Genomic DNA, 24,765 nt, shown 5'->3' on the forward strand with positions numbered 1-24,765 from the left:
TTCCACTTCCTGTCCCCTGTCCTTTTCTGCCATCCAGTTTTAGTCAATAATAAATTATTTTGTAGTGTTTACTTTACACTCTTCAATATACTTTTTCATTTTGTTTGTCAGCTTGTAGATACTCTTGTCTTACCTCCAAGGAGATATCAAATTGTTCTAATTAGGCAAATGTTCTAATTTAAGATTCTCAATTTCAGAAAGCTGTATCAATTAATACCACTTCAGTTTATTTATCTATTACGGCACATGGTTGTGCATGTTAAAGGAAACACGAGGCAGTTTCAAGGCCTAATGATCCCATAAAGTGAAATCTTGAACTCTTCACCTGTAGCTTAGTAAGAATTTAGTGCATATATGTTGAACTCATAAATGGTTGGGCAAATTTTATAAGATAAGCAAATCTTCTCACTGCTCTGTGATATTATGGATTCTTTAGCCTAATTTTTCTTGTCAAATGTCCCTCTTAGCTTTCAGTGAGTCCCTCTATCCATGGCCCTATTTGGGTTGCATTTTGTATATTCTTAGGAACTTTGTTCTTGGTATGATTTTGAAGGGTAGCAGAATATGCCACTCCCAAATATAACACTCTTGGCATAAGGATTATTTTGAGCTGAAGGCAATTTTAAGAAAAAGTAGATACAAGAAAAACTCTCTGCCTTTCCTCTATTTACCTAAAAGCAAGACATAAATTTGTAAAGGTGTTTCCCCTTCTCTCCCTACCAGGAAGGACAGAAGTTAATCACTGGAGACAACTCTCGACACTTCTCAGCACAGAGACCTCACCAACAGAATTACATAACAAACCTTACTAACTAGTCCTTACCATCCATTAGTTTTCCCCCATATTTTTCCACAGTTTGCCACCCCTAGAGCTCAAAGCCCTTTTCTTTTTTCTTGTCACTTACCTACAAATTTATTATTCTTTTTTTTAAGATACTATTTAAGCCCAAGTTCTAACCACCCATCACTGAGAACTCCTGTATGAATGTAGGATGCACATGTTAATACACACACTTCTGTTTTTCTTTTTAGTCTGTTCTTTTTTTCTCTCTAATTTTTAGGGCCCAAGTCAAGGAATCTAAGATGGATAGAGGGGATTTTGTTCCTCCCCTACAGTTTCCAGTAACCCACTACAGATCAAGGGGGAGCATCTTGAAGCATACAAAAATGAGAGCTTTGGTTCCCAGAAGTCCTTTATGCAAAGATAACCATCATGTGGGAGATTTAGCAATAGTAATCACTCATTCTTCCTTCCCTCTGAGATCTAACTAGTGAGGAAGTACAAGGAGCCAAAAGAGGATCAAAATACTGCAAACTTTATTAATAGCAAAGCTAATTGGGGAAATATGTCAGGACTCAAACCTCCCTCCCAGAACTTGGACTCTAACTTCACCCAATAAGATATAGGAGGAGGACTTGGAAATGAAATAGCACAGCTCTGGCTTGTCCTTGTCAAGATTTTGTCTTAATTCAATACCAACAGGTCAGTAATGAAGAGACTGGGTCCAGTTCCATCCATGCCCAACTTGTCTCTTTTCCCATCTTATCTGTCAGATTAATCGATCTTCCTCTCATAGAGTACAGCAAGTAAGAAAGCAAAAATAGGGGTGGAAAGTGCTCAGTTCTTAACTGTTCCCTCCTGGCAAGTGGAACCAATTCTGTTCTTTGGTAGAGGTTGCTAATTGCCAACCAATAGCCATTTCCTCCTTCTTTTTTTTTTTTAATATTTTATTTATTTATTTGAGAGAGAGAAAGAGAGAGAGAGAGAGCACATGAGAGGGGGGAGGGTCAGAGGGCGAAGCAGACTCTCTGCCGAGCCGGGAGCCCGATGCGGGACTCGATCCCGGGACTCCAGGATCATGACCTGAGCCGAAGGCAGTCACTTAACCAACTGAGCCACCCAGGTGCCCAGCCATTTCCTCCTTCTTAATTAGTAACAAAATCCTAATGTTTTTCCAGGATGGCAATGTCCTTAAGTTAAATGCTAAGTTGCGCTGTCTCCCTTGTAAGTAGGGGGTGATGTCAGTGGAGATCACTCATTGAGTAGGTAAAGCATCCTCTGCCTTTCTTTGTCCTTGTATCTTCTTGCTGCTCGGAATGTGGACACGGAAGCTCTAATAGCCATATGGAACCCATGATGCATCCGTGAGAATGAAGTCACTACTGAGAAGAGAAGAGAGAGTCTGAGTCCTTGCTGACTCACACTGCCATATCATCCTTGGACTGCCTACTATTCTAGATGCCTTTTATGTTAGAGAAAAACAAATCCTTATGAGTTTAAGCCACTGCAGTCAGACTCATGTTATTAGCAGCTGAAGCAATTTTGTAAATGACTGATTTCATTTATGGAAGTGTGAGGGAAGAGAGGTAATATGTTTTTCTATCTAATACATGGGCTGAGGGCCAGAAATGAACCATAGTCACAGATATCCTCCCATCTGCTCCACAGAATATAGAGAAACACCTGACCTATCCCTCCCAAGCTCTACCCAGAGGTACTCCTTGGACTCTCACTCCTGCTACTTGGTGTCTATCACTTATCTCTGTGCTCCCCCACCTGTTTAGACTGTAGAGAACGTGTAGATATCAAAACAGCTTATTCTTTTTTATACTCCAAAACTATTTTGCCACCTAATCATTACATAATTCTATTTGGACATCAACATTGATAATAGTTTTATATTTCTAATTTAAAACAGATTAAAGATTATAATCATAGATCAAAACCAGAGTTAGGGATTTAAGAGTCACTATAAAGTAAATAGTTCTTGGCCAGAGAAGCTGGAGAGATGCCTCAGGAAGAACCAAGAAGAGAAGTGGACCAAGTGGACCAAGGACTGGACCGAGAGGAATCCCAATTTTAACAGTGCTTCTTAAAGGGGAAAACTTCTTTTGCTGAAAATCAAAATGTCATGATGTGATCGGGTGGCAGCATTTTGCTACTGTGGCAGAGGGATTCACTTGAGGACATCTGACACAGAGTATTAAATAAGGTCTCTCAGTTACTGTAAAGCAGACGCTCCCAAACGTGTTCCTGGTTGTTGACCACTGAGAACCAGCAGTTCCTCAACACTGACCTAAAAGGACCAAAAGATGATTTATCCTTGTTTGTGAGAAGAGTGAAGGTCTTTGGAATTTACAAAATGTCATCTTTCCTGTAGGAGCAATAAATGTCTCTTATCTGGCTATTGCAAGAACCAGGAAAAGTACTTCTGAGGTTTTTCATTTCACATCTTCAAAGGGACTGCTTTCCGAAAGATCCAAGCCCATGTCTCAATAAGTCAAACTTATGTTTTCACCTTTACTCACCCCAATGCCAGTATGTAATGAGTGTAAGGAAGGATATTTGGGGGATTTTGTGCATTTTTTTCATAATTATTCCTTTTCATTCATATCCTTATGGTTCTGATTTATTCCTTGTTCCTACTCAAAATGGTAATTTTTTCTTTGTATCATAGTATACTTCTGTTATCTTGCCCTATTCTTGATTCTTTCCTAATATCGCCAAGATCCCCACATACACAGACACAGACAGTCCTCTAGAGGGTAGAAGTTAGCTAAGCCCAAAGGACCGACAAGCAGTTGTTCAGTATGGCATTAATACAATTCCAATGACTTTAATGTATGTAAGGCCTCAGAAGTACCCAAACATATGGTTTATACTCAGTAAATGTTACATATGATTATCATAATCTAGGTATAATCCAAGTATCTATCGGATTTTTCCACCTTGTTTAAGATCTCCTCTCTTTAGCATATTTGAAGAAAATAGATTTGTCTTATGTCTCCTCTTTAGTTAGTTCCATACTGCAGTGCTTCTTTATTCTGCTCTCAGCTCCATCTCAGTATGTCTTTCTTCTGGCCAAGATGTGGAACACTTGAGCTACCTTTCTTCTCAGTATGACGCTGCTGCTTCCACATGAGTGTCAGCGGAGAGGTATATGTGAAGAACTAACTGCTCTTTGCTGCCTTGTTTCTCATACCAACACACATTGTACAACTATCTGATTTTATGGAAGAGTGAGGAATATAAGCAAAGCAAAGTACATCAACTCAGTACTTTATATGACTCTTCCCATATCCTGAAGAAAAGTACCAAATATTCTTCACAGAGAGTCTTCTCAAAGACACTCCAAGTTCTAGCCCTTACTCAGCCCCATTATTCTGGCCACACTGTGTCTCCATCCTCCCATCTCTGCACATGGGTTGGTTTGGCCTGAGATTCACCTTCCTGCCTACACTCAGGGCAGTTTATGAGGGTGTATTCCTTGAAATCTGAACTATTAGATATAGTATAGCACAATCTTCAGCAGAGTAGTACAGAGTGGACTCCCGCACTCAAAATCTGGATCACTTCCAAGTTTCCCTGCAAGTAAAAAGTGTAATATGACTCCTCTTTCTTCCTGATTCTCTAATACTTAACTGTAATACACACACACACATACACACCTACATACACATATTCTTAGAGACAATAAAATCTAAACCTACTTTAAAGAATAAAAGAATTTTCCTAAATGCCCCATAATGTACACAGTATCTCCAGGGCAGGATAGAGGTAGCAATTGACATAATCACATAAATCCATGGAATTTCTCCTTTGTTCTTGCTTTCAGCCTTAGCATACAGAGCCCAAGAAATTGGCCCAATTACAAAACCGCCTACGCCATGGTTACATTCCAAGCCCTAAGAGTTCTGAAACTTGGAAATGAAAGATTTTCGTTTTGATTTATCTTTACATTTCAAACCGTGTAAAGAACTCTTGTGCAAGGCCTTCTCTTGTGTGTACATGTATGGATATGAGATGATTTATGATCTCTCTCAAGAAGCTGGGAGACTATCTTACTTATGGCACCAAGGTATCTACATTTGGTCTTCGGTAAAGCTGTTTCCATAACTGAAGAAAACAAATTCACTTTCTTGGACCCTCTTTAGCGCTACTTGCTCCCTTTCCCAGCCAGAAATGTTGCTTGGACAAACCCATTTAGCCTACCAAGGAAAGGACAGAAGGCCTGGAGCCTCATATTACTCATCTCTTGGGCATAGTGTAGAGTCTCATAAACAGTGGACACTTAATAGATGTTAAATTGCATGCAATGGACCAATTTAAGTAGTGCAAAATGGTATAATCCTCAAGAAGAGTATAAGCAAGAGACTTCCAATTTGTAAAGTGGAGAGAAGCCCCTACTTGAGAAAAAAGATGGAAAGTTCTGCACCTGTAAATAAAAAGATACTTAAGTATGATGCTTACCAGTAATTAAGTGATACCAACAGAACCATCAGAAGAGCACTCTTCTCAGGGTTTTACCCAGGGCGAATTTCACATCCTTATTCCTCAACCTGTAGATCAAAGGGTTAAGCATGGGAACCACGTTGGTATAAAAGACTGAGGCAAATTTATTCTGGTCCATAGATCCAGGAAAAGAGGTTGTTAAATAGGTATATGCCCCTGATCCAAAAAACAAAGCAACAGCAATTATGTGGGAGCCGCATGTGCTAAAGGCTTTGGACCTGCCCTCAACAGAAGGAACATGGAAGATATTAGAGAGAATCAAGGCATAAGAGATGAAGATGCTGATACTAGATATTGAAATGACAACTCCCACAACAATAAAAAATACCAGCTCATTGACATGGGTGCTGGTGCAGGAGAGCTGCAAGAGAGGGAGAACTTCATACAGATAATGGTGGATGATGTTGGAATTACAGAAGGTCAGTCTCAGCATGCTTCCAGTGTGGGCTATGGCTCCAGCAAACCCTATCACGTATGAACCAAACATCAACAGAGAACAGACCTGAGGGGACATGGTGACCGTGTACATCAGAGAGTTGCAGATAGCCACATAGCGATCATAGGCCATTGATACCAACACATAGCATTCAGAATTGACAAAGAAACAAAAGAAAAATAGTTGAGTCATGCATCCCACATAAGAGATTACATTTTCTGACACAAAATCATTCAGCATTTTGGGGGTAAACACACAGGCATAACAGAGATCTATAAAAGACAAGTTGAAGAGGAAAAAGTGTGAAGGCTAGGATTCAGCCCAGATAAGGTGATCAAGCCCAAGTTGCCCACCACAGTAAACACATAGATCCCTAAGAACAGGAGGAAGAGGCGTAGCTGGAGTTCTGGTTGTTCTGATAATGCCACTAGGATAAGCTCAGTCACTGAAGAGTTGTTTCTCAGAGGCGTTCTCTTCCAGGGAGCTCTCTGTAGAAACAAGTGATAAAATACATAGATTGATAATAGGCACAAGCATGACTGATGGAAGAAGGCTCTAGAATATGAGCCAGTGCATGGATGTCCTACCTTTTCACTCTCTTTTCTCATCTATGCCCCCTCCCCTAGTCAAGTTGTTGACAATGTTCCTGTGACTATATCTCAGCTCCCCTGGGCTAGAGTGTGTTCTTGGGCACAAGAATTCTGTCCCTCTTGAGAGGTGAGGAGGTGAAATACCTGCATTGATTGTCCAAGAACTATCAGAAGGACACCCCAAGAGCCAGGAATACAACCTGAGCCCACAGCCTTAGGCTCTGAGAGAAAGGAGCTCTCACGTCCCCCATTGTCTCCACCCATTCTCTGCCTCCCTTTCCCACTCTGGAGAGAAAGCCAAGAGTGTCCCCTACTGTCTCTACACACCCTACCTTCTTCCTCTAAGCCCCTCACGCCATCTCACATTAAAGTCAGTGTTGAGAGCAGGGAAGGGATCAATATATTCTAGATGTCTTGGTTGTGGGTTTAAAAGAAGGCCATCAGGGAAGATGGGATTCAGACATTTACCTTCCTTCTTCCTGTCCCCACTCAGTGCTGGACCTTATGCAATCTTGTTTTTCCATTAGCCCAAAGGAGAAAATAGTGTTCATACATAAAGCAGGCAGCCTCTAGTGTTTAACTCTTCTGATTCCCTCAGTGCTGAGAATCAGACCTTTTACAGACCCCAGTCACCAAGGTGCTCTGGGAATAGACTAAGATTTCTGTTTGTGGATTTTCCCAGATGGTCTACACCAACTTCAGGAGAAAAAAAAAAAAAAAAAACAACTCTCATTTTTACCAGAATTCCAGCTGGCATATCACAGAGAAGTTTATGCTACTTGATGATCTCAGGGGTCTGCTTAGACACAGTTTCCCCTGGGAATTTCTCAGAGACTTGTTTCTATAAGGAAGGAATTGCACCATCTTTGTTTATAGTCTGGATTACCTAGCATCTTGGGACTTGGGTGTTCTACTCAAACTTCCCTATTACTCCAGGGATTTCATGCCATTTGCTGCTGAGTGTGGGGGATTATTTTTCTTCTCCATTAACTCTTGGCACTTAAGCTTGACTTTAAAGGAAAATGGCCTAAAATTTATTTTAGCCACCATTTCCAAATATTCCAAGGGAGTTTTGCTATGTAGATACTACAGAGAGCACCTCAGACAAAATGTTTCTAACAGCCTGAGCTGCTCAGAACAGTGGAGACACCACCACAAACACCACCTACCCTCAGCTCTATTAAGGGCCACAGACATGCCTTTGCTATATATAAGGAGATTAAAATATAACAACACATATGCAAGGAAGCACACACATACACCTGTATAAAGTTACTCTATGGATGTATGCAGGCTGAGATTAACAGGAGATGTACCTAAATGTTTTAATCCTGTCATTCTCCGGATGATAAAGCTGCTCTCCATATGATCTGCTACATGAATATTTTAAGAAACATTCAAAGGCATGTAAGCAACTGCATTTGTAAGTTAACTGAAGCTGCCTAAAATAATCCCAGTTTTCCTGGAATAGTTTTGATTTACATCTATTATCCCTGTATAATTATTAATAGTACACTCACTCTCAAAAGTGTCTGGATTTGGATAAGAAATTATATGGTCACCCTACTAAAAAGAGCATAAGCAGCTATCAGGTCCTCTGGTCCCTACTTCTCCTAGACCCACTGACCTCCATCCCCATTCTGACTGAGGGAGTATCTCTCTGTCTTTTACCCTCCTTGCCCTCAAAGTTCTCCTTAACTGAACCTACTCCTCCTAACCAACCAGTATTATATCTTCAGTAGATTTATTTTCAAAAATGGGAAGGGCACTTGCTGCAAGCTGTTTCTGATTTATACCTAGCCCAAAACTCTAAAGCAAAGAAATACAAACCCTAGCTACCTGCCTAACATAGGTGGAATGGGAATAGAGAGAAGAATTATGTAGGTACAAGGATTAAAGATTTTTTTATTATTTATTTATTTATTTGACACACAGAGAGAGATAGCGAGAGAGAGAGGGAGAGAGCATAAGCAGGGGGAGCGGCAGGCAGACGGAGAAGCAGGCTTCCTGCATGAGCAGGGAGCCCGATGTGGGGCTCGATCCCAGGACCCCGGGATCATGACCTGAGCCGAAGGCAGCGGTTTAACCAACTGAGCCACCCAGGTGCCCCAGTACAAGGATTAAACATTGGTACAATTTTACATTGTAACCATTGGTATAATGGTACAACATTGTTGAATATCATTGTTTATGGTACAATAAATTGATTAGTAATATTTAACAAATTTGGACATTTACATATGTCAATTCTACTCCTAGGTGCATACCCAATAAAAATAAGTACACATGCTATCTAAACACAAGAAGTGGGGGCGCCTGGGTGGCTCAGTCGTTAAGCGTCTGCCTTTGGCTCAGGTCACGATCCCAGGGTCCTGCGATCAAGCCCCTCATCAGGCTCCCTGCTCAGTGGGAAGCCTGCTTCTCCCTCTCCCACTCCCCCTGCTTGTATTCCCTCTCTCACTGTGTCTCTCTCTGTCAAATAAATAAAATCTTTAAAAAAATAAATAAAGACAAGAAGTTTCATAGCACCATTATACATAATAACCAAGAACTGAAAACAACCCATATGTCAATCAACTATAGACTGGATAATAAATTGATATTAATAAAATAGAATTCCATATAGCCATGAAAGTTAATAGCATAAAGATCACAAACCTATTGTGAAGCAAAAGAAGCCAAGCACAAAAGAGTACATACTTTATGATTCCATTTATATGAATTTCAAAAATAAGGAAACTAATCTGTGATGTTAGAAGTCAGATAGCAGTTATTCATACTTGGTCTGTCAGAGGCTAGTGACTGGAAAGGGATATGAAGGATGCTTCAGGGTTGTTGACAATGTTCCGTTTCTGATGGGGTGCTGATTACATGGATGTGTTCAATTTGTAAAAATTTATCACGCGATATCCTTATGTTACACTTAAATGTTAACTTAAAACAAATTGAGAACAAAAACAATATTTTAATAAATCATCCTGACAAACTATTTCAACACTAAAATTACTAAGAATCTTTGAGCCATAATTCCCTAAGTTATAAAATAGGAATTTATTGTCCTAAAAACTCAGTATGGTAGCACATGCAAAAAAAAAAAAAACAACCCAAAAAAACCATCATTTTTATTTTTCATTCATCTTGTGTCTCTTAGAATAAAACTCCCTTTATTTCTCATATAAAGGGAGAAAATCAAGTGGTAAAAGAATTAATGCATATGGAGCAACTATAGAGTGCCTTGCATTATGCCATTATGTTGGATGTTTTCTGATGTAATTTTTTATTTATAACAACTATACAATGCACATGTGTATGGAAGATTGTTTTGTTTTTTCCAAAGATGGCCATACCTCTGCATGCACATGTGTGCGTGCACGCGCACGCGTGCACGCGCGCACACACACACACACACACACACACACATCTCGCATCCCACATGTTCTTGGTACAATAGGACTGACACTCCTCAAATAAAGAGATGGGATCTATGTTCCCTACCCTTGCATCTAGGCAAGGACTTAGGATTTCTCCAACCAAAAGAGCATGGCAGAAGGGATGCTTTGTGACTTCGAATGTTCAGCCCTAAAACGGTACAGCTTTTACCTCCCTCCTTCCCTCTCTATCTCTCTCACTGTCCCCATTCCCCCCTTTCCACTCTTCTCTTTTGTCATCCTCTAGCCTTCAGGACAGTTATATTGGAACCCTCCGGCCTTGTCTCAAGATATACTACAGGACAGCAAGTTTATGGTCATTTACCCAATATTAAGGGGGTGCAGAAGCCCTCTAGGACCTGTATGTTAGTTGATAGACCTCAGGGGAAAATACTTAAGGGAAATGGCCCAGGGAATTTTTAGTACAGGTTTGAATTACTTAGTCCAGTTCCCTCTTACTCCTCAGAAAATTTCTTTTTGTTTCCATATTAGATATTTCTGGTTTATTTTTATGAAGAAAATAGATATTTCTTTTTAGTACACATAATTTCATATCCACTGTATTTCCCCCTCTTGAATAACAGTTTAGCAGATGTGTGGCAATGGCCCAGCAATGAAAGACTAAGAATTACCTCTGTTCATTAGAGTAGAAATCAACTTACTCATTTATTTATCATCCAATAAGTATTAAGGCCAGCTATTTCCAGCACTCTTGCAAACTTTATACCCAGACAAATCTCCCCTGATAGAACAAAACTAAGAATTCTGGGTAAAATATAAAAATCATTTATCTGTTAATGTTTGATGTGGCAGAAACCAAGTGAATTCCTGTGAGAGCAAAAGATAAAAGATAAAGTAATAATTCAGAGGGGTACACAGCACTGGACCTGGAGTTTACCCTTGGGGAACTAGTAGATTCCCTATGGCCCAGAGTTGGGTTTTACTTGAGTTGCCTATGCAGAACATAAGAGATATATCCTAGGATAAATCCTTTCATGACTAAACCTTAGAAGCCTGGGAGCTTGGAACCATTATTCATTTGTAATACTGGATCTCCAAAAGGAAACATCGTCCATGGCTAAATTAGAGAAATTAAAAAAAAAAAAAACCCACATAGGAAGAAAGCAAAGATATGTGTCTAAGTTGGCTCTGGGAAGAGAAGAGCTAAAATATCCCCTGAAAACTTTAACAACCTCTGCATTTCAAGCAAAAAAAAAAAAAAAAATCGTATTACAAATATAACCAAAAAAAAAAAAATATCCTCTCTGGAAAATACTAGTTAGCTCCAGATATCAAAGAATTTCCCCCAGATAACTATCTGGGAATCATGAACTCTTAATGAAAAGCACTAACCAAACACAAAATAAGCCACCAGGAATGAAAATCATCATTAATGATAAACCACAAGCTACAGGACCAGATATGCAAAATTATTAGGCTTATCAGGGACAGAATACAAAATAATTTATTTAATGTGTTCAAAAAGAAAAAGAGCAATTGAAAGTGTAATGAAGGCCACATCAAAATTGACAGGGCAGATTTTTAAAAGAATCAAATAGAGCTTTTAGGAATGAAAACATGATAGTTGAAATGAGGAACTCTGTGAATGTGTTAGACAGCCTTTCAGACGCAGGTGAAGAGATAATAGGTCAACTGCAGGGTAGATCTAAAGAAATTATCCAGAAGTTAGCATCAGCCATAGGAAAAAAACTATGAATTAAAGATATAACTTAAGAAATGTAGAAATAGAGAAGGTCCAGTAGATATAGAGAAAGCATTTGCCACATTCTAGGGCCTGTGTTTTGCTCTAAGAATAAAGCAACAATCAAAACAGACACAATTCCTGCCCTTTCCAATATATAATCTAGATATATACCTAGATACCTAGAATAAACAAAAATTGTACATAACTAACTAGAAATATTCACTGTCCAGCATTAGTACTCCTTTTATTTTGGGAATCTGCCTCATGTGAGCCTTGTTTGGAACCAGACTCAGCCTCCTTCTGTGAAACTTCCCCAAAGAACGTAAGACAACTCAGCCAGTGAGATGTTTCCATGCAGGACTCTAAGTCTGGGACAAGTGACACAAAGAAACAGGAACAACTTACATTTCATTTTGGCAAAGACAAAGACAGTAGAACTCCCAATTGATAACGTGTTGGGTATTGGTGGTGCCAACAGAAGCAACCGATGCAGCCTAACCAGATGGTTCTGTGGTATAACTTGGCTGTGATTCCACCACATGGCTTCCCCCTAGATCCTGCCTGGCTCCAAAATCTGGTTCCCCAGCCTGCTCTAAGAGTCTGTTAATTACCCCCAATTTCTTGCCAATTAATTCCATCTTTTGCCAAAATTAACCAGAATCAGCTTCTGCTGTTTGCAGTCAATAACCGTGGCTGGTATAATAGGGACTGGACATTCAGGGAGCTGTAGACAGGGAGTGGAGACAGGGAGATCATTCAGGCTATGGTACAAATTTCTCTTATCCCCAGGATGACTGCAGACACATCTACCAAAATCACCTTCTCAGAGGGATCTAACAGACTCCCTCAAAGTTTTGCTCTATTTTGAATGATTTTTCCCCTTTCATGGAAATGTTTGGATATGGTTTGAGGATAAGTGAATAAACATTTCCAGTTCCACAGATTATTCTTCATACTCCTACACGAAGTTTTTAAAACTTTCAATTCTTCAATGACTCCTCTTTTTTAATAAGCTTCATTACACTGTTTAGTAGAATGAATAATAAACTTCTTTGCTGGCTAAAAAGAAAAGTATTCAATGAATTATCTGGCCAGCTTTTTTAATGCAATATGGGCCATAGCAAAAAATAATAATTTAAAAAAGGGATTATATTTAACATCTAAGGAAGCTTATGACACAATGATTATTTTTATTAATGGTTAAATAGCTAGTATTTGTTTAAATTGGGCAGTGTTATGATAGGGTTCTGTTTTTCATGGACTCTATATTCACTTTATTGCTTTTGATAATTTCATATGAAATCAATACATGGAATAGCTTTCTGCACACTTTTTAAAACTTGGGAAATGATTTTCCCCTAAAAAAAATCATTATAGGGTATTCTAGAAAGTACATCTTTGGTTTTCTTAACAGGTTATTTTGTGCTAGATCTTTATTCAGAAGCGTTCTCCAATTATTACATTGTTACTATGGAAATATACAATCTGTTTTATGATATGGTTTTAGAAATGCATTGCTATTAGGCTTGAGTATAAGTAGAAGGTTACCAGCAGAGAAAATCAGGAGGACATTCTGAGCAAAAGGAATCACAAAAAGAAATTAAAAGGCCATTAGAGGGAAAAAAGCACTGCAAATTTGGGGAATGGCAAATGATACTGAGACTTGAATTATTGTATACGTAGCAGGGAGGGATGGGAGATAGTTGGAAAGGGTTAGTGGTGATAATAAATAATATCTTTCTTCCACTTCTGGCTCCAGAATCAATTGAGAAATTAGACACAGAAGTCAGAAAAAAAAAAAATCCAGCTTTATTGCTGATAAAGTTGAAAGACCCAGCTTGGATGTACAGTAGGACCTTATAATTCCCTATGGCGCATCACAGACTAAATTAGTGAATATAGGTCTAAACCAAGCCGGACAACAGTTGGTATTCTCTTATACTTATGAAGGAGAAGGTTTACAGATGGAAGAGATGAATAGGAATCCTGAGAATGTGCCTGTCCTAACCAGAAATGGGGCTAAGGGCCATAGGCTCAGCCACACTGAGCCACATAAGTTCATTCTCCCAATTTCTCATCAATCCTATAAACTATCCCTTTCCTTTGGGTTAGAATGGGGATGGTAAAGGGGAAGAGAGAGGGTTGCTTCTTTATTTACCTGCCTGGGATGTAGAGACTACTTTCCTAGGGAAAGAGAAGTATAAAGCATAAATGAGGTTAGAATGTCTAGAGTTGGACTTTTGATAAAAGATGAAGGAGAAGGATAGAGACCAGGAAAACTGAACTAAGGTAGTGGGAGGAATATGCAGAATTGACACTAAGAATAAATCAAAGACAAAGCTACTCTTAGAATTTAGAAAAGGAATTTAGGATCATCAGATGAACATATCACTGTTAAAAAACTCTTTGGAAGAAGGAAACAAAGTCTTTCTGTGCAGCAAACAGAAACATTTTGCATCTTTCCACCGAGTTTTAACTTTAAATACAATGAATATAGTCATTGAAAATAATGATTTTGATGAAAATTTAATCACATGAAAAGCTGTTTACAATATGTTACAGACTGAAAAATAGTCACAAAGTTGTACTTAACATGATCACATCTGTCTCTATGTATGTATATATACATATAAATATATATTTATATAGTATAAGGTTACCAGCAGAGTATATAGAATATATAAAGAGAGTATATATATGTATATTTATATAGTATGTGTGTGTGTATATATATAGTTTTTGCAAAATGGTCTAAGTCATCACAGCTACACACACACAAAAATATTCTGAAAGAATATACACTAAAATCTTAAGACTAGTTTTCTCTAGGTAGTAGAATCATGGATTTTTTTTTAATCTTTTGCTTATCTCTACCTTAAATACTCCTATAGTACTTGAGCATTACTTTTGCAAATTTAAGAAAAATTATTTTTAAAATTAAATTAACAACAAAACATTGCAGGGGCACCTGGGTGGCTCAGTTGGTTAGGCAATCGACTCTTGATTTCAGCTCCGTTCATGATCTCAGAGTCATGAGATCAAGCCCCACATGGGGCTCTGTGCTCAGCATAGAGTCTGCTTGGAACTCTCTCTTCCTCTCCCTCTGACACTGCATAATTTAATATTTTAAGGTCTCACTAGGGATTCGTTCAACATTTATTTAGCACTTTCTATATCTGCCATGCATTAAATTCTCTGCATGTGTTAGATCACCAGGTTGAGGTTTAGAATATAACCTCAAATAAATATTTTCCAAATATATTACTGCACAATTCATATTACAGGAGTTCAGCAGGTCCCACACTTACTTATATAACTGACCCTATTAGTTCAATGCAACAAATAAGGAGAAAAAATCTTTAGGGTCTTTCTCTTGTCATATCTTTTTGGCAGATTTTTCTAAATGAAAGTGAATGTATGAACTTACCCAGCTCAAAGGCAGCAAGAACTTGGACATTACACAAGACGAATATATGTGCTTTTTCTTATACACACAGACTGAGCCTCTGGAAGGCAGCAAGTGTTAAGAGTATGGGCTCTAGAATCAGACAGTCTAAATTCAATTCTTTACTCCACCACTTACTATCTGTACAATCTTAGCAAGTTCCTTAACTGGTAGAGAAGATTAAATGTTTGTAAAGTCCAAAGGACATAAAGTTTCCATAATATCATTATTGGGGTTTGAAGAACATGAGTCTCTTGAGTGAAACTCTTGTCCACCTTCATTCTCAAGTCATGCAAGTTTGGAAAGTTAGGATGAAAGGGGAAGGGTAGTCACTGCAAGCAAGATACAATGTGAAGGAAGGAAGCAAATGGGACAAGGAGTCCTGTCTTTAAGGAAGCTAGACTGAATGGCATCAAAACCAAATTGTGTGGACAGAGTCTCAGGACTTTTTTCCCCCTCTCACTCCAGGCCCCACTTCTTCCTTTCATGGGGTCTCACCAATCACTGCTGGGAACCTGAGGATGCTGTCATGCAAGTTGGTAAAAAGTGGTGAGAAGGGGACCACCAATGACACTCAGGGCTCATGGACTTTGGGACACAGAGCATTGGCCCATTCACAGAGACCAGGCAGGTCTACCACTTGTACACACAGGTATCCTCAAGGGAAAAACATATACATGAATATCTTATAAACATGAATATTCTCTCATTAAATACCTACTTGCAGAATTACCTAAGTACAGGTCATTCCACCTTCCATTCATATTTTGGTTTAAACACCATTTATCTCTAAATAAAACCAATGCTGGGGCAGGGAAGGTACAAAATCAGCCTGAAACATATTGTTTTGTTGCTGTAAAGCAACCAAGTACCCAAAATCTATTAATAGAGAATTATTAAAAGAACATAGGAACTAGTATGAAGAGGCTCCCACTGAATAAATAAGGGACAACTGAGCATCAAAATAAGCGATGACAATAATGAATTGTAACCCATTAGATAAAATTGGAATGCTTGAGTCCACAATAATATGAATGAATAAACAGATGAATGAGTGAATGAATAAACAGATGAATGAGTTTATGAATAAATAAATACAGAAAGAAAGGTTCTTCCTGACAAAGTGCCAACTAACAATAATGAAGCGTTCATGGAGTTAGAAAATCTCCACTTTTTTCCCTCTCATGTGCTCTCTATCTCTCATTCTCTCTCTCTCAAATAAATAAATAAAATCTTTAAAAAAAAAAAAAAAATCTCCACTTTTCAACCATCAGAGTAATATTGTTTCAGGCAAGAATTATCAATGGATGCTGAAACTGGTGTGTGAAAAAATGAACAAGACATTTCATAGTTTCAAAGTATCTCTCCACAACTTTAATTACAAAGGGAAAAGTAGTAATTTTCCTCAATAAAACTACTAGGAGCTTGCAAAATTCCGAAAACTGTATTGTCAAATGTCTCCAGAAGTAAGTCTGACAGGATATAGAATATATTCATTTGTGACAGTAAAGAAAAAGGAAAGCGGTACTGTGCCCTGCAAAATCAACAAGGAAGAATCAGGCTATGGTCTTGGTGACTTTTTTCTAAATTAGCTTTTTGAACACAATCTTTTAGGCTTAGTCTGCTATTTGGGGGGAAATGGGAGCTTCATACATGAATGATTCATGTTTTTCATTGTACAATTTTTTCTTTGGTATGTTGTCTCTGAGATATGAGTGAAAATGGAGAGTAGTACAGAATGAATGCGCAATTATTGGTATTTTATAAAATTGCTTTCAGAGCCAGTGTTCGATCAAATAGTGATCTGGAGTTTGCTTAAGTCAACCATTTTATACAGCACTATACTTGACCATAAAAAGGAGTGGACAGTTGGGATTTACAAATCTAATGTAGAGTCTGATTCTGCTACAGCCACAAAATGTGGAGGATATATCAAAATGGACACCAGGGACCCTTCTCACACAAAACTTACAGTCTGATGTATAGTGTAAGTGTATACAGAAAAGTAAATGAGCAGTGGCCCTACATTTTGACCAGCACTTAACGGGTTAAGAGCAGTGTACTATGAGAACGAAGAGCAGGAGCATTGAGAGAGAAGAGAGGTGGGAGAAAGATACTCCAGAAAGACACCTCACAATAGATTATCACAAAGGGAAAGCTCCAGAGTATCTTCCTTTCCCTGGATCAAAAAGATAACCAGAGTTATGATGAAGCCAAGAAAAAGCCATTTAAGAAACAAAGGGATGAAGTAGAGCAGAATTTGCTACTCCAAAATATGTCTCTTTGGCATAAGGATTATCTTAATCTGATTATTTTTAAGAAAACAGACATAGAAGAAACTCTGGAAACTGGGCAGTGGTTGCCTCTTTGTGAGGGAAATGTATATTTATAAGGGAAATCTCCATTTGTAAGGGTGTCTCCCCCTCTGTACCAAGAAGAGGGGGATGACTAAATCTCTAGAAACTGTTATCAATGGAGAAAGTAGCAACTTAAATCTGCATAACAACCATACCTTCATTTACTGGGCTTTGCCTGATTACCATAAGTGATAACCCTCCCCCACCCCCCACCCCAATATCTTCTTTTGTCTTTAGCTGGAGGTGGTATTTAAGGTGGTGGCTTGGGCCATTTTTCCTGAGTATCTCCCATGTTTATAGGAGGTATACATGTTATTAAAGTTCTGTTTGTCTTCTGTTAATCAGTCTTTTATCACAGGGGAGTCTCAGCCAACAATCTAGAAGGACAGAGGGAAAATTATTTCCCTCCCCTACAGGGAATATGTAAGAAAGAAAAAGAAGGCAGAAGAAAACATTCTCAGTTTTGCTCCTGCTTTTCTCTTCTTTATCCATTCAGATACCACAAGTAGTTTATGAAGTAAAAAGGAATAAAAGATACAAAAGAAGACAGTAATACAAACACCACCACTATCAAAATTAAAGGTACTCAGTTTTTATGAGTGACACCCTTATTAGTACAGAATCTGGCCAAGAGTAGGCCGTCTGAGTATGTTTATACTGCTAGTGAGAGTATAAATTGAGATAAACTTTAAAGAAGGAATTTTGGGGGGCACCTGGGTGGCTCAGTTGTTAAGCATCTGCCTTCGGCTCAGGTCATGATCCCAGGGTCCTGGAATGGAACCCCGCATCGGGCTCCCTGCTCAGCGGGAAGCCTGCTTCTCCCTCTCCCACTCCCCCTGCTTGTGTTCCCTCTCTTGCTGTGTCTCTCTCTGTCAAATAAATTAATAAAATCTTTAAAAAAAATAAAAAATAGGAATTTTGGAATAATATTCAATAATCTTATGTCATTCAGTAATTCCCTGTCTAAAAATATATCCTAATTAGGGGAAAACTCAAAGAGTTATGGAATAAGTCTGTTAAGCATTGTTTATAATTTGGGAAAACAAAAATAACATACAGTAGTAGAAAATTGTTAATGAGATATAATACATCCATATACTAGAATTTTATGCAATCATAAAAATCAAGTTGGAAACAAGAGATCAGTAAAAACAAATTCTGTGAGCTGTGTCTTGGATACACACTTATGTAACCAGAGCCAACACTCCCTTGTTTTCACAGCATGTCTTTCTTTCTGCCTCTTTTTGGCTACCCACAACCTTTCGTATATATCTTTCCTGCTTTTTTATTCATTTATTTATCCAGTAACAACCCTTCATTCCCTCCTTTGCAAATTAGATTTCATTGGTAGATATGTTTTAAAGCAGCTGCTCGTAGACTGAAAACATGGACAAGATTGTGTACGTATGTGCAGGTGTAACGGAACTCCAGAGGTTCACCACTTGGGGTGCGCTGAACTGAACACAAGTCAAGGAAGTGTTGAAAGCAAAGAACTTTTTATTACTTGTTACAAGTGAGGGGACAGGAAGATAGCTCTCAAAGCACTGTCTTCCTGTGGGGTTAGTACAGGAAGCTTTTATTCAGTGGATTAGGAGGCAGGGACAGGGATCTTGCATATACAGTAAGGGACGTAATACATATTCCATTACTTAGGCACTTTGGTTCAACTGCACATGCCTGGCGTGCCAACATGCTACTGCATACATCATATGTTCAAAATACAATGGAAAACTCTGCCCATAAGAGATCTTAGTATTATAATGAGTTAAAGGTAACTTCAGGACAGCTTGGGGGACTTCTGCTTGGGTCCTCAGCTCCAAACCAGCTCAGACTGGCCTATGCAAGGGGCTATCAGAGGAAGCACCTAGCCTGGCATTTCCTTGTCAGGAACTGCTGGTTCTGCAAAACAAATCATATTCCTTGCCTGCTTGTCCCTCTGTCCCTTCTGCCTCCCCACTTCTGCTGATAGCTTTCAGCCCTCTGACCTGAGGAACTCACTGTTGCATCTTGGCTAACACAAATACTGTGCATAGAAAGACTGTCTTAAAACATATAACCAACAAGCAACAGTGGCAGACCCTGGAGAGGGTAGAGAAGGACCAGAAAATTGAGTAAAGGAAGACTTCCTTTCACTGACTATTTTTTTAAAGATTTTATTCATTTATTTAGTTGAGAGAGAGAGAGAGAGAGCACAAGCAGGGGGAGCGGCAAATGGAATGGCAGAGGGAGAGGGAAAAGCAGACTCCCCGCTGAGCAGTTACTGTAGCCCACTGGAAGGAAATCAGGGAAATAAATATCACAATATTGTGCTCCACTTGTCTTCTGATTTCCTCTCCTGATGCTGCCATTGGCTTCACCCAACCAGAAGAAAACGGAGGGTCAGGGAGCCCATTGACAAGATCCATTGGGGTATGCCTCCCAGGACTTGAAGTAAGGTACAAAGAAACAGAGAGTTGATCTAGAGAGGCACACAGAGAATACCTCACATAGTCTCTGTCACTTACAGTACCATAACAGTCAGTGGTCATTTCCTCTGCTGACTGGCTGCTGTGTGGTACTAACCTAATTACTGGCTTTGTAACACAATGACCCCTCTATGGTTCTGAAATATTCTCCAGATTTTTAGCTGACCCCTGAGCTTCAGACTTCTCCACTCAGGTTTTAAAAGCACAATTTGAAACAAGGAAGTGATTGTGTATAAAAAAATTCCCAAATCCTGTACTTCATAACCTTGACACTTTCTATAAGGTCATCCAGCCAGCATGACCAAATCCTTTAAAGTCCAAGTCCCTGAAGCTCCACACCACTGTCTTAGGAGGTACCATGCTTGCTGCTGTCTGGGTCCTAGCATACTTCCCCCAAGTACTCTGAAAAATTCTTCAAGAATTTGGTCATTTAGCCAAGACCATCTCAACAAAGTTTTATACCTCCTACCTTCTTTGCAAAAATGTGGTATTTAAAATTAGCCCTTGAAAAGTTCCATGAAATTTCTGTAGAAAGAACCAGATCTTAACATCCTAGATCAGTTCACATTTGAAATGAAATCTTCCAGTGCTGATGAAGGAAGAAAGTGAACCATAGTGGAAAGTAACTAGTATTAGAAATCAAAAGCCTACTTATGAGCACTGGGTGTTATGTACAACTAATGAATCATTAAACACTACATCAAAAACTAATGATGTACTATATGTTGGCTAATTGAACTTAAATTTAAAAAAAAAAAGAAAAGAAATCAAAAGCCTATATCCTAGTCACAGTTGTGCTGCTGAATAACTGAGTGACTTTGGAGAAGGTACGTAAACCTGTATCTATTCTCAGAAATATGAGAGAACTGATTAAATGATCCTTATGGTCCACTAAATGTGAGTACCCTATAGTTTTAAGAATCTTCTTAAATTAAAGGATGCATAAAATGGTAAGGATGAACTTCTTTGAGAAAGAGAATTTCCAAGTAGCCAATGGAACCTGAATCATATAAGGAAGGGGAAAAGGCCCTTTCCTAAGTATTACCCCTTTCTCAAGAGAATGGTTTTTTGCTCAATGTTTTCTTCAGAGCAACTTTGACGTCCTTATTCCTCAAGCTATAGATTAGCGGGTTGAGCATGGGCACAACAATGGTGTAGAACAAGGAGGACACTTTCCCCTGATTCATAGGTAAAAGAGAGGATGGTTTGAGGTACATAAACGCCCCTGACCCAAAGAAGAGAGAAACTACAATTATGTGGGAGCTGCAGGTGCTAAAGGCTTTGGACCTGCCCTTGGTAGAATGAATACGGAGAATGCTGGAGAGGATGAGGGCATAAGAGATGAAGATGGTAACTGTAGGCACACCAATATCGATGCCCACAACAACAAAAACTACCAGCTCATTTACATAGGTGCTGGTGCAAGAACGCTCAAGAAGGGGAAGGATGTCACACATGTAGTGGTTAACCAGATTGTTGGCGCAGAAAGTCAGTCTCACCATGCATGCTGTGTGGGCCACGGCCCCAGCAAACCCCATCACATAGACACCCAACAGGAGGAGTAAGCAGACCTGAAGAGACATGGTGGCCGTGTACACCAGTGGGTTACAGATGGCGGCGTACCGGTCATATGCCATTGCTGACAGGATGAAGGACTCAGAGATGACAAAGAAAAGAAAGAAGAAGAGCTGAGTCATACACCCTGCATAGGAGATGATGTTCTTTCTCAAGACAAAACTCATCAGCATCTTGGGCGTGATAACAGTGGAATAGCAGAAATCTATGAAGGACAAGTTAAAGAGGAAAAAGTACATTGGGGTGTGTAGGTGAGAATTCAGCCCAATCAGGGTTATCAGGCCCAGGTTCCCCACCACGGTGACCACATAGGAACCTAGAAACAGGAAGAAGAGAGGGATCTGGAGTCTCGGCTGGTTGGTTAAGCCTGCAAGGATAAACTCTGTCACAGAGGAGTTCTCAGCTCCCATTCTTATTAAAGGCATTCTGTGGGAACAAGGGAAAGAGTCTCTTAGAGAGGGAGAGAGAGAGAAAAGAGAGAGAGAGACAGAGACACCCCTCTCTCCTCCCAGTCACCCTCCTTTCTTGAGAACTGGATCCACACAGAGAGATTTTGGACTTCAGCAGAAAGGCCTCTCAAGATGCCTGTGGGTCTGTTCTCATGGCCCCCTAAGGACTCTTCCACTGGAGCACCCCCTGGAGGATGGACCTTTCTCCATGGTGAGGGCAGATGCTGCCGGGAAGAATGGTCTCAAAGATGAGCTGAGGAGTCTCCCGTGTCTTTATTTTGGTCCATTATTGTGTCCTTCCAACTCCAACTTCTGTTCAAAATTATAAAACCTGGAGCCAATATCTGGAGGGAGTCCTCTCAGAGGTTGGAGCCAGTCCAACTGTGCTTGGAGTTTCCACCTCGTGGTCACCCCAGACAGTGCAGAAAAGGGAAGTGGTCTTTCCCAAAGCCTTTACTACCTGAGGTTGGGGACTTATGAAAAGTTCAGCCGAGACTCAGTCACTCACCCTCCTTCAGCCTAGAGCCCCAGTGATGCACCTTTCAGTCCAATTCTTATCCACAATTGTTCAGACAGATAAATGGGTGTGGTGCTAACACAGATAAAGGAACTAAGCACAGACCATTTTAGCTCCTGTTCTGTTTGAAGGATCAGAATTTGGAGTGCCTTAGAATTTGTTCTGAGCTAAAGAAGGTGGTATCTGATGGAGGCTTTGCCCCAAGGCTGTTTTCCAGTTTGTAGAAGGGAGACAGCATCTTTGCCTATAACCTGTGCCATCTGGTGACAGGAGACTGAGCAGTTTTATTCTGGATTTAAGGATCTGGGGACCTGATTAGAAGTAGAAAGTCAGAGGATCCCTTGGGACCCCATCTAAGGTGCTCCTAAGATAGTATTTGGAGCAAGTCTGACCCTAGAAACTAACTTTTTAAAAAAAGGAATATTTTCTTGTACCCTTGATGATATTTGAATGGGCTTTTAGAAACATTATTTGTCCAATTAACATCTATTCTGTAAAATGCAAAGTATTGTGCAAAAATGATAACTTACCATTAATTGAGCACTTACTGTATATACCAAACATTCTCCCTGCCCTAGCACTTATGTACTGACTCCAGCAGGCCAGAATCCAATACCATTTCACATACAATACTTCCTTTTAATTCTCTCCCAAATCCTTTGAACTAGGTTTTATCACTCCCATTTTAGAGATGCAGTAATTCACCAGATGCTAAATTACGAAGGCCATATGAAATCTAGGTCCATCTTACTCCAAATCTGGTGTTCTTAATAATTGTGTTTAACCTCTTCCTGTGGGAAATAATGAAATATATGAGCAGGGTCCTTGCTCTCAGGGGTCTGACAATCTACTGGAAAAGATAAGCTAGAACACACCAAACTTATTTTACTGAAAAAACATGATAAGATCCAGAAAAGGTAAATAAAATGCTATTCAAGTTCAGAGAAGGGCATTCCATACACCACTTAAATTTCAGTTTATCACAGAATTTGCATGATATCTAGTCCAAGGAGAAACAGAAACTTCCAAGGAGAAACAGAAACTCCCTGTGATCTCTTGGAATTTGAGCTTGGCAGTAAAGAGAAAACCCTGTCAGTTAAGATCATATTTTTCCAAAATTGCTAAGTTGTTGGAATTCTTGATGTCCCCCATCCTCCATCCTGTCAGCTCTCCTTCAGGAGGCTCTCAGTGCCCTCATGCTGACTCTCATGGCCTTGTAGCTTGACCCCTCTTCTTCCCACCAGACCCACCAACATTTGTTTCCCTGTTTTGCTTACTTTGCTCATTTTCTAACTCTCCCTCATGACAGAAGTCATCCCACTGTGCCCCAGTCTCTCAGAGTCTTGCTTGAGCTCAGTGACAGCTAATTCACATTTTTGGGGTCTCATAGATTTGAAACAATATTAAAATCTAGTCCTGTGGTTCACAAATCTAGCTATACAACTGAGTCAGATAAATCTGTGCATATTAAAAGTACATATTCTGTTACTCCAATATAAACATAATAAATCAGAATCTCCAGAAGTAAGACTTTATAATCTGTTTTTTTCTTCTAAATCTGTCCCAGTGATTGGGATATTTAGCCAGGTTTGGGATTCACTGATCTAATCCTCCTACCCTCGTCTTCCAGACAGAAAAATTGAAGCCCAACCAGTCACAAGCTGGTTGGTGGTAGAATCTGGAATAAAACATGAATCTTTAACTTCTCCAGTTGGAGGGGTTTTCTAGCCTATCCAGAAGGAGCCTACCTGGTCTTTGATTTGGTTGACTACAATTCAGAGTACAAGTAAAGGACATAATTGGACATCAAACCTGGAACAGCACCCCAGGGTCAAATTGGGGAGAAACTTAAATGCCAAGAAATGTGTATGCAGTGTGAATCCATGGAACATTTTGAACAGAGGAATGGCATGACCAGGGGAATGACATGATCAGGTGTGCTGAGGAAGACCAATCAGTCTAATAGACTATTGGATGTCAATGACTTGATGCCATAGTCCCTCCAGGCAATGTTCTATCTTGTAATTCAGGCAAGATGCTTTAACTCAAAGCACAACAATAAGAAAAGTGACAAAGGATGGACTTTCAGAACGAGAAAGAGGTAAATGGAGCAAAAGCCCTTTCTAAACGTTTTAGCACATTACAAATCACATGTGGCTGGCCCCTGCCTTTCATAGCCATGGTGTCATCTACTGTCCACTCTGAACATGTGTACAAGGCCCTGAGTTCACATCCCATCACTAAGCTCTCTGTGTCAGACATTGTTTCTGCCTCATTTCAGCCCATCTTTTTGGCTTCTGCTGTTGCCGTGGCAGCTGGCTGCATGCAATTGCAGTCAAAACACAATCCACCAACTGCACCACTTTCTCCCGCTTTCTGCCCTAAGATGTCCCTGCCACCACACACAGGCTGTCTGCCGGAATGCTCCCAACCGCTCTGGTGCATGTGCAAACCTGGAAGTATGAAGGAGGTAACCCCCCTTGGGAGTCAGTGGATAAATGCTCC

The 24,765-nt window shown here is 39.6% G+C and overlaps 2 protein-coding genes across 2 annotated transcripts; both read right to left on the reverse strand.

Annotated features, from left to right (window-relative positions):
- Nucleotides 1-5,279: 5,279 nt before the first annotated feature.
- Nucleotides 5,280-6,337, reverse strand: OR8B4 (olfactory receptor family 8 subfamily B member 4). Its single transcript, XM_025893978.1, is given in 3 exon segments — nt 5,280-6,040; nt 6,043-6,217; nt 6,317-6,337. Coding segments are annotated over 3 exon segments (957 nt in total).
- A 14,434-nt stretch (nt 6,338-20,771) lies between these two features.
- Nucleotides 20,772-21,719, reverse strand: LOC112840367 (olfactory receptor 8B8). The gene has a single exon (XM_025893723.1). It carries the CDS (start codon nt 21,717-21,719, stop codon nt 20,772-20,774), a length of 948 nt encoding a protein of 315 aa, XP_025749508.1.
- Between the last annotated feature and the right edge of the window lie 3,046 nt (nt 21,720-24,765).

The sequence above is a fragment of the Callorhinus ursinus genome, unplaced genomic scaffold (assembly GCF_003265705.2).
Source record: "Callorhinus ursinus isolate GAN/ISIS: 27379988/994484 unplaced genomic scaffold, GSC_fseal_2.0 scaffold19, whole genome shotgun sequence".
Lineage (NCBI taxonomy): Eukaryota > Metazoa > Chordata > Mammalia > Carnivora > Otariidae > Callorhinus > Callorhinus ursinus.